The sequence below is a fragment of the Siphateles boraxobius genome, unplaced genomic scaffold (genome assembly GCF_051911475.1).
Source record: "Siphateles boraxobius isolate OS27281-9 unplaced genomic scaffold, OSU_SipBor_1 12, whole genome shotgun sequence".
Lineage (NCBI taxonomy): Eukaryota > Metazoa > Chordata > Actinopteri > Cypriniformes > Leuciscidae > Siphateles > Siphateles boraxobius.
The window spans coordinates 27,028,503-27,043,837 of NW_027508722.1; the positions used below are offsets into that span (position 1 = coordinate 27,028,503).

The 15,335-nt window shown below is 37.0% G+C and overlaps 3 protein-coding genes across 6 annotated transcripts in view; 1 reads left to right on the forward strand and 2 right to left on the reverse strand.

Moving 5' to 3' along the window:
• The window catches only part of dop1a (DOP1 leucine zipper like protein A), a 28,357-nt gene extending 26,173 nt beyond the window's left edge, over nucleotides 1–2,184 (reverse strand). For 2 of the 3 annotated variants that reach the window (XM_077216870.1, XM_077216860.1), the window contains exons 1-4: nucleotides 1,839–2,182; nucleotides 544–736; nucleotides 267–448; nucleotides 10–180 (exon numbers count right to left, since the gene is read on the reverse strand). In XM_077216870.1, coding sequence (XP_077072985.1) covers nucleotides 10–180; nucleotides 267–448; nucleotides 544–681 — 491 coding nt within the window. In that variant the 5' untranslated portion in view covers nucleotides 682–736; nucleotides 1,839–2,182. Of the gene's footprint in view, nucleotides 1–9; nucleotides 181–266; nucleotides 449–543; nucleotides 737–1,838 lie in introns of all 3 variants that reach the window. The other variant, XM_077216879.1, reaches the window with a different exon arrangement.
• A 1,436-nt stretch (nucleotides 2,185–3,620) lies between these two features.
• Nucleotides 3,621–7,508, reverse strand: pnrc2 (proline-rich nuclear receptor coactivator 2). 2 transcript variants are annotated; one of them, XR_013197201.1, is made up of 3 exons: nucleotides 7,285–7,508; nucleotides 6,580–6,797; nucleotides 3,621–6,371 (listed from the first exon to the last, which is right to left on the reverse strand). XR_013197201.1 is itself a non-coding variant. In XM_077216890.1 (2 exons), exon 2 carries the CDS (start codon nucleotides 6,348–6,350, stop codon nucleotides 5,883–5,885), a length of 468 nt encoding a protein of 155 aa, XP_077073005.1. In that variant the 5' UTR covers nucleotides 6,351–6,371; nucleotides 6,580–6,718; the 3' UTR covers nucleotides 3,621–5,882. The 2 variants fall into 2 exon arrangements, 1 of the variants encoding a protein (XP_077073005.1); XM_077216890.1 differs by lacking the exon at nucleotides 7,285–7,508 and having other exon boundaries at nucleotides 6,580–6,718.
• A 3,391-nt stretch (nucleotides 7,509–10,899) lies between these two features.
• Nucleotides 10,900–14,346, forward strand: cnr2 (cannabinoid receptor 2). Its single transcript, XM_077205600.1, has 3 exons — nucleotides 10,900–11,053; nucleotides 12,608–12,706; nucleotides 13,271–14,346. Exons 2-3 carry the CDS (start codon nucleotides 12,628–12,630, stop codon nucleotides 14,344–14,346), a joined length of 1,155 nt encoding a protein of 384 aa, XP_077061715.1. The 5' UTR covers nucleotides 10,900–11,053; nucleotides 12,608–12,627.
• Nucleotides 14,347–15,335: the final 989 nt, after the last annotated feature.

A 15,335-nucleotide genomic window follows, 5' to 3' on the forward strand; every position in this document is an offset into this window, starting at 1 on the left:
TTATTTTACCTGTCATAATACTCAGATCCCTCCTCCAGGCCAGGCATTACACCGGTCAGGAGTCCCTGCAGGCCTGGTTTAAGAGTCTTCCCCAAGGGCAGGTAGTAGGTTTCATATAACCCAAGTAATACTGGCTTCACAGACATAGCAGCATTGGATAGTAAAGGGAAGAGTCCAGAACTGAGGAGGAGGAAAAGGGTAATAAAAGCACATATTAGACACTAAAAGTCACTGTAGCAGAAAAATCAATATTGCAATATCTCTACCTATAGAGGAAAAGATCCTTCGCCAGGCGCTTTGGTCCAATGATCTTGAAGATGATTTCGTAGGTCTCCAGGGCCTTGCGGTGAACCCCGCTGGGCAGCGCCGGGTGGAGGCATTGGGCCAGGCGCTTTCCAATGGTCAATTTCTTGGGCACAACCTGATACTTGCCATTGTTTTGCAAAACCTGTCCAACAAATACAGAAAAATGAGATCAGTAAAGCAACTGTCAGGAGGTTTGGAACTGCTACTAAATGAGATCAAGAGGATGTAGAAATGGACCTTGTTGAGCTTTCCGAGTGCTGAGATCAGATCGGCCCATTCGCTGGAGTACTCAAAGTTTTTCAGGGCCTTATCTACCGCTGCCACATAGTTCCTGTACTTCGAGTCACCAAGGAGTTCCAACTCCTCTGCATTCATCGTCCTACACGATGGGACTAAAAGCCGATTCCGAGGTCACGTACAAACATCACACCTTCAGTTTTAAAGAACAGAGGGAAAAATGCACAAAGGTTGAACACAATCATAAGGATTGTACTCAATGAGTAATGTTAGAGTGTAGATCACATGCTTGATGATGGAAAAGAGCTCACACCCAGATTCTAGTATACTCAACATTAAGCTTAACCAAGTGGTATTTAACACTAAACCAAACACAGCAGCACTTTATTGGTCAGAAAAGCTCACTGTCACCGGTGGAGATGCTGTGGGAGGCTGTTGAATTATTAACAATGTGACTCAGTTGCAGGTGAAACACTTTAAGCTTTAAAGGAAAAAGAAGAAAAACAATAAAGCACTGACTGGGGAAAAAATAAACACTTCCACATTTACTCCATTCCAATCAGACGTTAACAGCAGTTATGTTATTGAAAGCATTAAATTCTTGCAAAAAAAACTCCAATAAAAATAAAAACGTTTCATTGTGGTGACAGTTCACCACAAAAAACATCCCTTACTTAACCCTCATTGCATTCCAATAGGAATGGCAACCTCATTCATTTTTTACATAATGTAAATAAATGGTGCCTGAGGTTACCATTCTGCTTAAATTCTAATTTTGTGTTCCACAGAGGAAAGAAAGCCATACAGAAAACATGAGGGTGTGTAAATGATGATTTCCATTTTGGGTGGAACTGTCCCTTTAAGATACATCATAACAGCCCAGTTTTATCTCTATCCAAAACCAAAACAAGATCACACCAACCAAAACAAGTATGCATATTAAGCTCTTCTATCGAATAGTTTTCAACTATTTCAACTATTAAATTTAGAAAAAACATAGCATCACTGCATTTCGCAGGCTTGTGATTTCCCATAATTTGCTGATGGGGAACAAGGGACCATTGTGATGAGAAGGCCCCTCTAAGGTCCTCAAAAACGGGTAGCCAGTATGACAATGATAAATGTTTGGTTCATAGTAAACATGTCTCTAAATCTCTCCACTTGGTACGATACGTCCCCCACACACTGAGAATAGCCATCCAAACACGAACAAATGTCATGAACACACGCTAACTGCTAAGCTACTGTGCGCTCGCTATCGAGCACAGGATTCTCTCCATTGAGCTGCTGCTTACCGTTGTCAGTCGACGACGTTTTTTAAAAAAAGGTCTGAGCTGTGAGGGACAGAGTAACGTTAGGGCTTGCTAGACTTGTAGGTAGGCGAATGTATAACAGTTAGATGGATAGATGGATGAATAGGTTGTGAGCGATGTGCGGTCAGGTGCGACGTCGGTGGGTGTACTGACAGCATAAACGCTTTCCCGGACTCCGCTGGCGAGATCACATATCTGCTCTCAGTAAAACCATCTGTTATACAGCAGCGTTAATGTTGACATCAATGTACATAGCGTTGACACTCTGCGGATGAACCCATTTTTGATTAAAGACGTTGACAGGTAAAAAAAAATATTTGTTCTGCGCATGCCCGAGCAGCAGTTCCTGGTTAAACAAAAAAAACGTCACCCTTTCATACTAAAAGTTGCCAAGATGGCGTCACTTTGTATGCAAGTCCCAGAAATAAATTTCACACGGGCGATTTAAAAAAATAAGTAAAATAATATTAACATTTAACATTAAAAAAGAACATTTCGGGAAGAGCGTTTCACGTTTCGTTCTTCGGTATAAATTATACACATTCATACCGCAAAAGTGAATCTCGAATACACAAAACTGAACTAAATAAACATATTGTGGACTATAAACTGAATAGCTTGTACTACTTTTTAAATCAAAATAATTCTCACTTTTCAAATTGTATTAAGTGGTTTAAATTCCATTAAATAATTGAAAGGTTGTTGTTTCTTCAACAAGTGACGTCTGCATTACCGAAACCAGTAAATGTAGCTCGTTGCCAGAGCTAATGGTGCTGTGGAAAACAAAACAGAAACCACTGCACCCAACGTTGCGCACTTTTTTTCCATTTGGCAGTTACATGAATTTTATTAAAATACGTTATTTACACCAGAAGCTTTCAAGGTCATTCATAATTATGTATAATTTACAGTAATTATAATAACTGTATTATTTATCTTAAATATGTTTTTTGTGTTAATTCCATGTTGCTATCGGTGTTAATCGAATAGTACGCAACAGCCATAACCACAGAAAACGTAAGTTTACAATAATAAAATTAGTGACATTCTCCGCCGTTGAGAACTATGTGAGATGTTCATGGTACAAACCAGTTTCCCTGTATCCTGAATTCTATTTGTTATTTGCTTAGTTTCAAACAAATACGTTTTTAAACGAGCTCTGAAACGAAACAGTTTGCCAAATACCAGCCATTAATTTCCTGTTTATCTGTAGCTGTTAAAATTACGCAGTCAACCCTAAAAACCTTTCATTTAACTTACAATTTTTTCATAATTTTTATGACTACAATATGTATTGACACATATTTAGTCTGCCTGGTTTTTTATTGTGTATTTTTTTTAAAGTTATCCCTATGCATTTTCAAATCTATCCAAAGAATTCAAACGGACTGAAAGAACATTAAAAACAGTTCGTTCTGTTAATGACACGTCATAAACCACAGTTATAAAAGCTTTCAAATCTGTGGTCTACGTGATCAGACTGAATTCTTGACTTCGAAACTCTGGGCCGAAGTCCAACAGAGTTGTCAGTTGACCTGCTTGAATGGGAAGTAGCATTCGACATTTCGCAAAACAAATAGTTGTACATCACTACAACTAAAATAGTATCTATATGTTCTCCTGTAAGTGGAATTAATTATTTTGTTCACTGTAGGGTTTAGGTGAAAAGTTTCACTAAATGCAGAAACTAACATCCTTTATGTTATTGTTTACAAGAAAACTCTTAGACAACAGATTAAAAAAACATCACAGACAAAGACAATATTAGGGGGAGGGAAGGGATTTTATTTTTTTAGACAACCAAATTAAACAATCTTTTAGTATACCAATTCTTACCAAAAGGGCTTTCAGTTTGCATTTCAAGTGACACTTACAAGGTTGGGATAAATTTAAAGCCAATTGTTTGGGACAGCCAAATTTAGGAAAAGGACTTTTACACATTCTATGAAAATAAATTGCTTTTTACTTTAAAAGATTAAAATGTAATCTGGCTTTTCTGGAGGTAAATGCAGCATCATTGGCATCAAACATTGGCCTGCGGAGGAAAGACCAATGACTTGATGCAAATGCAACACTGCTTTATTGGCTGTGGCTAAAGGGCAAAATGTACTGTTATAACCAAGCAAAAAAAAACAACAACAACAAAAAAAAAAAGACTATTTGCATAGGCAAATCAAAAACAATGTATAAAAGTCCCTTTCAATTTAAAAAAAAAATGTATTCCATCTTTTTTTTACTTGCACTTAAAGCTCGTTCTTGCCCCTACATGGCGCATTATACAAAATAAAAATATTATGTGCAAGATCACTGGCAACAAACTGCACAGTGCAGGGGTTGACGCACTATAGGCAAAATTTTCTCTTTTTTTCTTAACAAAATATTCTTCAGCATTTGAAAACAAGCCACGTCCTTAGCGTGACTTTTACATTCAGTGTTATTACTAAAAATACTTTATCTGCAGGTTTCAAACGTTCCTGCACAAATGTACAATATGCTACAACATTTTATACATTTCATTATTTACATGGCTCCATTACACACATCCAAAACTCATCAGCTTTGTTTTGTCATCTTTACGATAGCTATTAATATCACGTTCTGCAAGAGAGGTAGTTTTTTTCCGCCACACGCTTAACTAAGTGGGAAGGGGTGCTTCACATATACACAGTTGAAAGAGCAACATTGTCTGAAACTTTTGAACACAAATGAACAGCAGTGCAAGAATAACAAGTGAGAAAGGGCAGTGTGTGTAAAATGCCGGCAGCCTGCCTTTTTTTTTAACAATGTAAACATGTCCACACTGGACTTGCGCCCTATTTCTCACTTCCCCCGTGCCATAATACACACATTTCATAACAATAATGCTTATAATATCAAAACACATCACAGAGCAAACAAGGGTTTGAGAAAACACCAGAGAAAACATCTGTCCTATGGTCTCGCATCATAACCATCCTCCGCATATTTGCTCTGTGATCGTTCTAAAAGTACAGCAAAGTAAAAAAAAAAAATTAATTTCAAAAAATGATTTGTCAACCGAAACCTTGATATACACTAATGCCTTACCAAATGATTTATGGCACTTGTAACCAGATCTGGTTAAGCTAAGGGGGATTCCAACAGAAAATTACGTAGCTTTGGTAGACATTTTTTTTTTAAATCACACTTAGTTTTCTAAGCTATAACATAAGGGATGCAAAAAGTACAAGCTTAACGCTGCAATAGAGCTTGTGAACCTTAATGAATTTCAACACCTATAGTGCAATGCGCACAGCGCCATTAAAAAAGAAGTACAGGTGTTGAAAGCACAAGGTCCATTGTGCCACCTCATTAAGCTTGAGGTTAGTTAAATGACCTTTTCACTTAAGCTTGTCCCCCCTCCGTATTCTGTCCTTAGTTCTCCCTGCAGAACGACGTCAAGTGGCTTTTACTTCCCAAAAAGCAAAATAAAAAAAAGATACCTGGAAATGCAGTACGCACTACAATGCTACAAATGCTGCTGTGCTTAGCACCAAGAGGTTTCGGCCACTCCCTGCATGATTAAAACTCAAGCCGAGAGTGCGCATCAAACCTCAGCAAGCGAAAAACAGAATGCGAAATATTAGAAAGGAAATGGTGCGAGTTGTCTTGACATCTACTCCTAGGCCAGGTTGAGAAGAAAAAACACTGTTACAAACAGCCATCAAAAAAAGAACAAAGCAAAACAGGAGCATAACAGAGCAATGAGTTATTAGGAGGATATCCAGTTCATCATTTGTCATGGCGTACAGCTCCGCTAAGAGTTCTCGACCACCCCTTGAGGCCTCAATGACGTAATAACTAGTGGAGCGGTTATCTTTTAAAAAATTAGGTGAAGGACATTTAGGAGAAACATCAGCCTGTCAAATGCTCATCACCTTATTAAGACGCAAATCTAAAAATAGCTGTAAAATATATTACGCAGCTGAGGCATTCAAGGGGAGGGGCAACGGTCAAAGCGGAGCCTTCATTCATATATTGGCTTAAGAGAGCAGCAGTGAGACCTAGTTATGCCTGAACCTTCAGAAGGCTCTTTAACTGAAAGGTCATCATCTCACGATGATCACAAGCGCCGATGGGAAGAGACACCCAGTGGCTTGGGGGCTTAGGTAGAACACTTGGGGATGGGGGCTCACTGAACTTGGCTCCAGCATAGTTCTGACCACACTGAGCTAACAAAAGTTTGTTCAGGTGGGACATTGTCCCCTCCCAATTCTGATCATATGGTGTGGCAAAACGAACAGCGGCATTCTTCTTGTCTACAGACGCGGCCTGCCGCGCCTCAGGAGACCAAGAATAGCTGGTGCCCTTCTCACCCCTGCGATGGCTGAGGTGATGGGGCACCCCTAAGGCTCCCGAGGAGGCGGAATGCACCACTCCATTCTGGTCTCGACTTCTCTGCTTGCCTCTGCCAATCTGGTGGCTCTTCTTCGGTGCTGGGCGATCTGGAATGTTGTATCTCTCACCACCTCCCATACTGCTTTAACTGGATGTCACCTAAAGATAAAAAAGAAACTTTGTTTTAAACAAAGATAAATAAATGCGCCTCTTAAGTACAATGTTAAAGTATGCAAACTGGTTTAAAAACAAGCTTAAAATAATTGTCAAATGTCCCGTGTTGCTGGCTGGCAATAACAAAGGGCTACGTGCAGCGCGAGACAGTCATCGCATCCCCGCCCATCCCCCACTCGCTTCCTCTGCTTACCTCACTGTTGTAGAAAAGTTGAGTGCTTGGTTCTGTTCACTTTTTAATTTCTCTTCACCGATCGGGCTCCAGGTCCTCGAAGTAGTTGATCTACTTCTCGCTGCACGTCTAGGTCCAGCAAGATCTAAAGTTTTCATGTGCCAATGAGCGTTGTTTAGTCGTGTAACCGAGTTGAACATGAATTCACCTCGGCGCACGGTGCTCTAGAAGCCGTGAATCTAACAAAAGAAACACGAATTGTTTAATATTACGTACGACAATCTTTCCTAAATGTATTAAATTTAGACAGCATCTAGCAACATTCATTTTTTCACGAATATAAAATCTCACACCAACCCATTTGTTTTTGTATACGTGTAAATAACCAGTCTAAAATTAGGTTAGGGTCAAACATAAGACACCCTTTCATATAATTCATCGTTTAAAAATATAAATCTTGAATACTTTGTAGATGTGGTATTACAAAAACATCTAGTCTTCCTCTATTATGTTAAAAAAGTCGTTGTCGACGAAAAACCACACATTTCGAAATAGCAAATAAATTCTAAAATGTTGTAACAAATAGTTGTTCTTTAAATAATAAAAAATAAAGGTATTAGGTCATGTTTTCTGGCACCGTACCAAAACAAAAGACTCCTGAACGCAACATGGCGTCAATACCGTCGACGACTCCCTATGTCTTTAACTCAGTAAAAAACAACTTACCGACTTCCTCAGGCTTTGATGAAAAAGCCCTTCGTCTTCCCTTGGTCTAATCTGCTAGCTATAGCTGTTAATGGAGAAAATATTTCCCGATATGTGAATCTTCATAACAATCAGAGGCAACAGCGGAATGGTATTATTCTCCTCCAGTTCGTCTCCGTCTAACAACAAAATGGATCCTCAACAAAGCATAAGTACTTCAGGAGTGAGTTATTCTGGCCAATCATGGAGAAGCACTGTCGACGTGTGACCAATAGGAGCGATGAACACGCCTGTTGCCATCCTTCCTGCGTCATTGCATGTTTATGGGGACTGGGGAATTTTGTTTTTTCCGCGTTACTGTAATAACCTGTCTATGCTAATAACTCGAAGCCATATAAAACGTCACATGGGTTTCTTCCGTTTAGTTTCATCCACACAGTCTATGTTTTCTTCTCAAAATGCAAACACTTAAATTTACTAATGTATGCCAATGGCATATCTTCGAAAAACACATATTGGCACAATAAAACACATAGAATGTGCTTTATATAAAATCACGTGAACAATGAAACAGTGTTTTAATTCTTTAGATATCCTATTTGCTTAGCATATACAAAAGATAACTTTTTTGAGGAAAATTAATTTTAACACAAGCCAAAGACTTTCAGACACATGAAATCATCAGACGAGAACAGAATTTTGAGTTGTCCATATTTGAAATGCATACTATATTAATAACCTAATAAAATAGTAGACACTTGCATAGCAGGCATTACCATGTACATATGAAAGGTGTGAGTGGGATACAGGAAATAGGCCATTGTCTTGAAAACCAAGTAGAAACATGGCATCCTTTAAGAAGTATCACACACCACTTGCTGGCATGAGACAACAGGTATAAAAACCTGTGAAGTGGTGTATACTGCCAATGACAATAGGAGGGAGAGTGTTTGAAAATAAAACAGACAAAGGTGTTATTTTGGGGGTGTAGCCTAGTATCTTCATAAATCAATGAATGGAATTAGAGGGGGCATATGGGCCATTTGGTGTTCTTGAACCAAAATGTCTACTTAGATTGTTCATGGTGGTGCTATAACTGAGAATGTTCAACAGAAGTTATATAAACATTTCATTTAGGCCAGATTTAGACCTTTTCTGTTGTCATATTTCCAACATTGTTCTCAGAAAGTAACCTGATGTTTTATCAGAACAGCTCAAAAATAAGCTAATCGGAGTCAAACAGAATTTAAATTATAGGCGTATTCAATATTGTCTATTGCACAATAACTAAATGCACATGGCTTGCTGATCAAAACGGATGATTCTCAGTGAATTTGTCACTCTTCACAACTTCTAAACATCCTTTCATGAGACAAAAGTTGTCAGACATCCCATCTTTTCTGTTGTTACACAATGCTACAAAATAAATGTAGGTAGGCTACGATGTGCATATTCTATTTCTGTGTGCTACAGTATTAACTTGCCCGTGTAAACTTTTACCCAATGTTCAAATGTGTATCTAAAAAGCTTGTATTCAGACAAAACTGACAGTTAGTGTCACTGTCAACAAAAAGTATAGGCCCTAAGTATAACAAACATTTACAGGGTTGACATGGAGTAAAAAAACATCTAAAAAATTTGACCATATATGGCTCATAATGCCAGAAATGTTTCATTTTGGTAGCATTGGCCAATTTACTGAAACAATAAAGGTTTTGATATGTTAATTAAATGTTTTGGGTGAGTTACTATTTTCCAGATAGGGTTGTGATTATGTACCATAAAACAGATGTGACAATTGCACTTATAGTTTAATAAATGAGCCAAATCGATTAAGAAAAACTGTAATTTGTAAAAACTGTTACTGAAGTGGTGGTGGTTCAAAACGTGAAAGTTTTCAATTCTCATTTAAAATTCCCTCATCTCTAGATTAAATACTCCTGCTTATCCCTCAAGCAAACCTGTTGCATAATACAGCACTTGTTTGCCTGTTTAATCAAAACCCATATTTGGTGACGGAAGTGCATACCCACTGGATACAACCAGAGCCCGTTTACGTTTAGACATTCTCTGATGCAACCTTGGGTTACAGCTTTCCAGGGGGCTTGGCCTAAGTTTGAATCATGGTTTGAATCCTATGTTCGGAAAGTAGGTCGGGTGGGAGGCTCTTATTGGTCACACACCATTTGAGAAGAGGTCAAATGACCAAATTTGGGGAGAAACAGATGTACACAAGAAACAAAACAATACTTTTATGACACACAAAAAGATAAATTGTGTAAAGATAGATAGATAGATAGATAGATAGATAGATAGATAGATAGATAGATAGATAGATAGATAGATAGATAGATAGATAGATAGATAGATAGATAGATAGATCACCCAAAAAAACCTGAATGAGATTCTTTCTTGATACACAAAATAATTATGTTGAAGAAATGTTGGTAACTGAGCCATTGATTTCCATAATAGGAAGAAAAAATACTATGGAAGTCAATGGCTACCGTCAGCTGGTTACCAACATTCTTCAAAATATCTTATTTTGTGCACAGAAGAAAGAAACTCATACAGGGTGAGTAAATTATTTTTTATTTTCCCTTAAAGTACATAAAAGATTCACAAGCGCCACCTGTTGTTTAAAAATAATGCTACACTCAATATTTAATAGTTAAAGGGATAGTTCACACAGAAATTAAAATTAGCCCAGGATTTACTCAACCTCAAGTCATCCTAGGTGTATAAGACATTCTTCTTTCAGACAGATACAATTGGAGTAAAATGTCCTGGTTCTTCCAAGCTTTATAATGGCAGTGAATGGCCGTTCAGTGTCCATAAAGGTGCATCTATCGATAATAAAAGTGCTCCACACGGCTCCGGGGGGTTAATAAAATCCTTCTGAAGCGAGGCGATGAGTTTGTTTAAAAAAATATTCCTATCTAACATGTTACAAAGTAAAATTATAGCTTCCGGCCAAACGAATTTTGAACCTGACTTCATTCAATGTTCAGATTTTTGTTCTAGAAATGTATGCACATTAGTGCATATTTAATTAGATAAAGCCTAATTTGCATATTGAAACATAACTTTTCAGAAAACTTAAAGGTGTCACAGACAAATATTTATTTTTCCCGTGGGTATATCTATATTCACTAGCCCATGAACATCAACCTATTTCTACCTTTATTCATTTATAGTAAATGTATTTATCACTGGGAGGGGAGCTTTAAATGAGAAATGGTCAAAAACATTTTGCGTTGTTATTCTTCACAACATGTGCCTCTAAAGCCGTTCAGAATAAGCATTTACAGAAATGGAAATGCATAAAAATTGGTACACACCAAAAAGAGGTAAACCAACATTTATTCTCCACCATCTGCTCGCAAGACAAGGGTAAATTAAATTTTAAATAATTGTGCAACAAAATGAAGAAGCTGTGGTAGTAAAATGTTTCAGCATTTATTTCGCGATTTTAATCTTGTGGTGATGAGACATAAAAAGCTTCCTCTTTGTGTATCTTAGAGAGTAACGGTTTTGGTACTTTCCATCTGTTGCTTTTCTTTGCTCCTTAAGGTGTCATGATCACTTTAATCTCTGTAACCTGCATCATATATGCTCATACATCACTGTCAGTTCATAACAGCTGTCTGGAAGGATACTGAAATCTTGGTTCTCCCTTCCTCTCATTGGGGGTGTGGCATATGATTTCTGTTGTAATCAGAGGCAAACTGCAGAAAGACCAGAAAGAATTACTGGATTCAATACCCTATACAAACAGCAAAACACAAAGGTAAGAACCAGTTTATTTGATCAATGTGTAGGCTATGCCAAAATCCTGTGTGAACTGAAACAACTCTAATGGGTAAAAGGAACTGCCGTTTTTTTCTTGCCCTTATTTGTAAGACATATGTAAATAGAATTGTTATTAATTCACTCAAATATGAAAATTTTGTCATCATTTATTTACTGACCCTTAAGTTGTTCCAAACATGTATGAGTTTCTCTCTTCTGTTAAACACAAAAGAAGATATTTTAAAGAATGTTGGTGGTCACCAGACAGTTGACGGCACCCATTGACTTCCATCGTGTTTTTTCCTACAATGGAAGTCAATGGGGTCCATCAACTGTCTGGTTACCAACATTCTTTAAAATATCTTCTTCTGTGTTCAGCATAAGAAACTCATACAGGTTTGGAACAACTTGAGGGTCAGTAAGTAATGGCAAATTTTTAATTTTTGGGTTTGAGAGTGTGAAAGCTTTAACCTAAAGATGTGTTTTTTGTTTTTAACCTCAGGATGTGTTTGTGAAAAGTGCATGTTGACTCAGTGTTTTTTCAGATGTCTTTCATAAGGTGATTTGTACAGTCCTTTGTCTTATTTTTGTTAATTCAAATCAATAGCGCTTTTTACAATACACATTGTTCTAAAGCACCTTTACAGAACATAAACTAAAGAAGATAAAGGAAAAGAAAAATCATTTGACCCCCAGTGAGCCACTAAAAGTGAAAGTGGCTATAGGAAAAACTTACAAGAATATTTAAGTCTAAATGAGGAAGAAATTTTGTGAGGAACAAAGACTAGGGAAAGCCCTTGTGAGCTAACATGAGAAGTGGCTTTAACCTTAATATTATCTGACATTTCCAGAAATTTTAAGAACACTGAAGACAAAAAGAGATGGCATGGAGCTAATGCGCCTTGGGATGAAAATGTGGGAGGGTAAAGAAGAAAAATATATTAGTGCCTTTTGTAAGGACAGGATGAATAAGGTGATTGTGGAAGGACGGAACAATGAAATGAGAGCAGAGTATTTAATTTACTATTAACCTAACTAAACAGATTAGCCTGCATTGAACCAAGAGCATGTGTCTGCTTTCTGGACTTAGCTTGTAAGGCTATTCCAAAGCATGTGAGCCACATAGAAAAATACTCTATCTCCTCTAGTGGATATCAGTGAAAATATGGTTGGTTATGGTTCATTAACATGTAAATCAAACAATAACACTCAGTTTTTCTTCATTTGTCCATCCTTTCTCTTGTAATAAATCTGCGTGGTCTTTTGACCAGCAGAGGGCAATATGTAACTCTCTATTCTATTGAACAGCTTTAGGTCAGGGAGTGGTTTATAGACATGGGACAGGGTGATTATTTCACATTACATATAACATCAATTCTATTCCAAATCTAAGCCATTCAGCCTGAATAATGTCGTTTTATTTATAGAATGCATTAGCCTAATAAAAATTTTGCTTGGAGACATGTTTGACTTTAAATGAGTGTTTTATCCCTCTTAATCATGTCAAACTCCAAAAATCAAAGTTTCATGATTCATCATTTACTTTTATTAGATCAATTCTGTCCTGGGGAAATGGGGAGTGAATTGGAACAAGATCATGAAGCTACCACTGTGCTTTATTTAAATGAAAGTACAAACATTTCAACCACAGGTATAGTTTTTCATTCAGATTTTCTATGGTCTGTCTGTGATCATGACATGTCTTTCCAAGTTGAGTTGTGATCATATTTGTTTCTGATTTGAGGTCAGTAAAAGACTTTTACATTTTTACAAAAACAATTATATTTCAAATAAATTCAAAAAATAAATAAATAAACAACCGCATCATGGCTTCCACAAAATGATCAAGCAACACAACTGTTTTCAAAGTTGATAATGTTTCTTGAGCACCAAATCAGCTGAAGGATCATGTTACACAGAAGACCGGAGTAATGGCTGCTGAAAATTCAGCTTTATCATCATAGAAATAAATTACATCTTAAATAGATACAATTTTTTTATTTTAAATTGTAATAATATTTCACACTGTATTTACAAATAAACACAGTCTTGGTGAGCATGAGAGACCAAACATAAAAATGTTTTACTGACCCCAAATATTTGAATGTATTTAAAAGTATTCGTAATTGAAATATTTGTTTAAAATATTAAAATATGAATTGTTTATCTTAAAAAAGTGATTATTCTGAATAATTTTGTTCCTGAAATGTTGCAGATGCGAGCTTGTGCAACAGCCTGCAGTGCTACAGGGTCCTGAGCACACCAGAGAAGAAAGCTATTGGCTCAATTTGCTTTCTAGCTGGTCCTGTGACTTTCCTGGAGAACATTTTGGTCCTGGTGGTCATTGCAAGCTCCGCCACTCTGCGCAGACGGCCATCATACCTGTTCATCAGCAGCTTGGCACTGGCTGACACTTTTGCCAGCTGTTTCTTCACCATCAGTTTTCTAAATTTCCATCTTTATGGTAAAGACGACAACGCTAATATCTATCTGTTCAAGCTGGGTGGGGTCACAATGGCCTTCACGGGCTCCGTGGGAAGTCTATTGCTGACAGCACTGGACCGCTATCTCTGCATCTACCAGGCTTCCAATTACAAGGTGCTATTGACATGCATAAGGGCCAAGCTCGCTATAGTATTATTATGGTGTGTAACGATTGTAATTTCATTCCTTCCTCTGATGGGTTGGAGGTGCACAACCTGGTTGGATCCTCCGTGTTCCCGTCTTTTCCCCTATGTGGATCATCACTACCTGGCCTGCTGGACGGGCCTGCAACTGGTGGTGCTCTTCCTTATCACAGTGGCTTATGCCCTCATCCTGTTGAAAGCAAACCGGCATGAAGCAGCTATGAGTGGACCAAAGTGTGGAAGGTCGAGCATAAAAGGACAGGCTCGAATGCGAATGGACATTCAGCTTGCACGTACCTTCAGTCTGATCCTCCTAATCCTTGCGGTTTGTTGGCTGCCTGTCCTGTCCTTTATGATGGTGGATGTCATGGTGACCCTTACAGATAAACAACAGCGAATGTTCGCTTTCTGTAGCACGCTTTGCTTGGTGAACTCGTGTGTAAACCCGCTTCTATACGCTCTACGCTGTCAAGAGCTAAGGGGAGAACTGTTAGCACTGTTCAAATGTTGCATGGCATGCAGGGAACATACTTTGGGAAACACGTATAGCATAAGAAATGAAAATAGTTCCGCCAAACAGCGCGCGGATCAAGGAGTGATTGATAGTAATCCAGATACTATTTCCGAGAGTGTAGACAACCAAAATAGCATACGAATTTCATAAAGTTTGATTTATTTATAGAATATTTTAGCTGGTCAGAAGCTGAAATATTCCACAAAATGTAGTTCTTCTTCCTCACAGGCCTTGCAGTTACATTGTTTTGTGATAAGAATTTGAAGGATATCATGTAAAGTGTGGAAAACATGAAAGGAAGAAGTTGATATGCTTATAAAAACTTTAACATGAGCAAAACATACTTATAAATTAAATCAACATACAAGTTTAGTGTGTATAGTAATGTGGCTATTATGATGAGCTTTTGGTGTATACCTTTCTAAAGGAGTGCAATTATCTAAGAACTCAGAACAGGTGAATCACTTGCTACACTTGGACCCAAACATAAAAGATGCCAATATATATATATATATATATATATATATATATATATATATATATATATATATATATATACATATATATATATATACATATATATATATATACATGTATATATATACATGTATATATATATATATATACATGTATATATATATATACATGTATACATATATATATACATGTACATATATGTATATATATATGTACATGTATACATATATACATGTATACATGTATATATGTATATATATATATATATATATATATATACATATATATATATATATAGAGAGAGAGAGAGAGAGAGAGAGAGAGAGAGAGAGATTACACTGTGAAACGAAATAGCTTAAGCATTATTGATGACTACAGGCAAATACTTCACCTACCCTTCTGGATTGATTATACAATATGCTTTGTATTACATTCTGTAATACCCATTTTCTGCCTTTATCACAGTTCTCGGTTGTATGTCTTACTATATCACGACGATAATTGTTATGATACACTAAGTACATTATTATATGTTGCTATGGTAAGAAGGAGTCTGCTAATAATGCAAATTCCAATGTTATTAGTGTAATATCGAGTTTTATGGTATTTTGCATAATTATATGTTCAATAAAATAATGTATGCCATAACTATAAATTACTGT

Bases quoted from the DNA above. Each gene is read 5' to 3' on its own strand.
- pnrc2 (XM_077216890.1), bottom strand. From the start codon at position 6,350: ATGGGAGGTGGTGAGAGATACAACATTCCAGATCGCCCAGCACCGAAG.
- cnr2 (XM_077205600.1), top strand. From the start codon at position 12,628: ATGGGGAGTGAATTGGAACAAGATCATGAAGCTACCACTGTGCTTTAT. The intron at 12,707-13,270 runs GTATAGTTTTTC...GAAATGTTGCAG, and splicing joins TACAAACATTTCAACCACAG to ATGCGAGCTTGTGCAACAGC.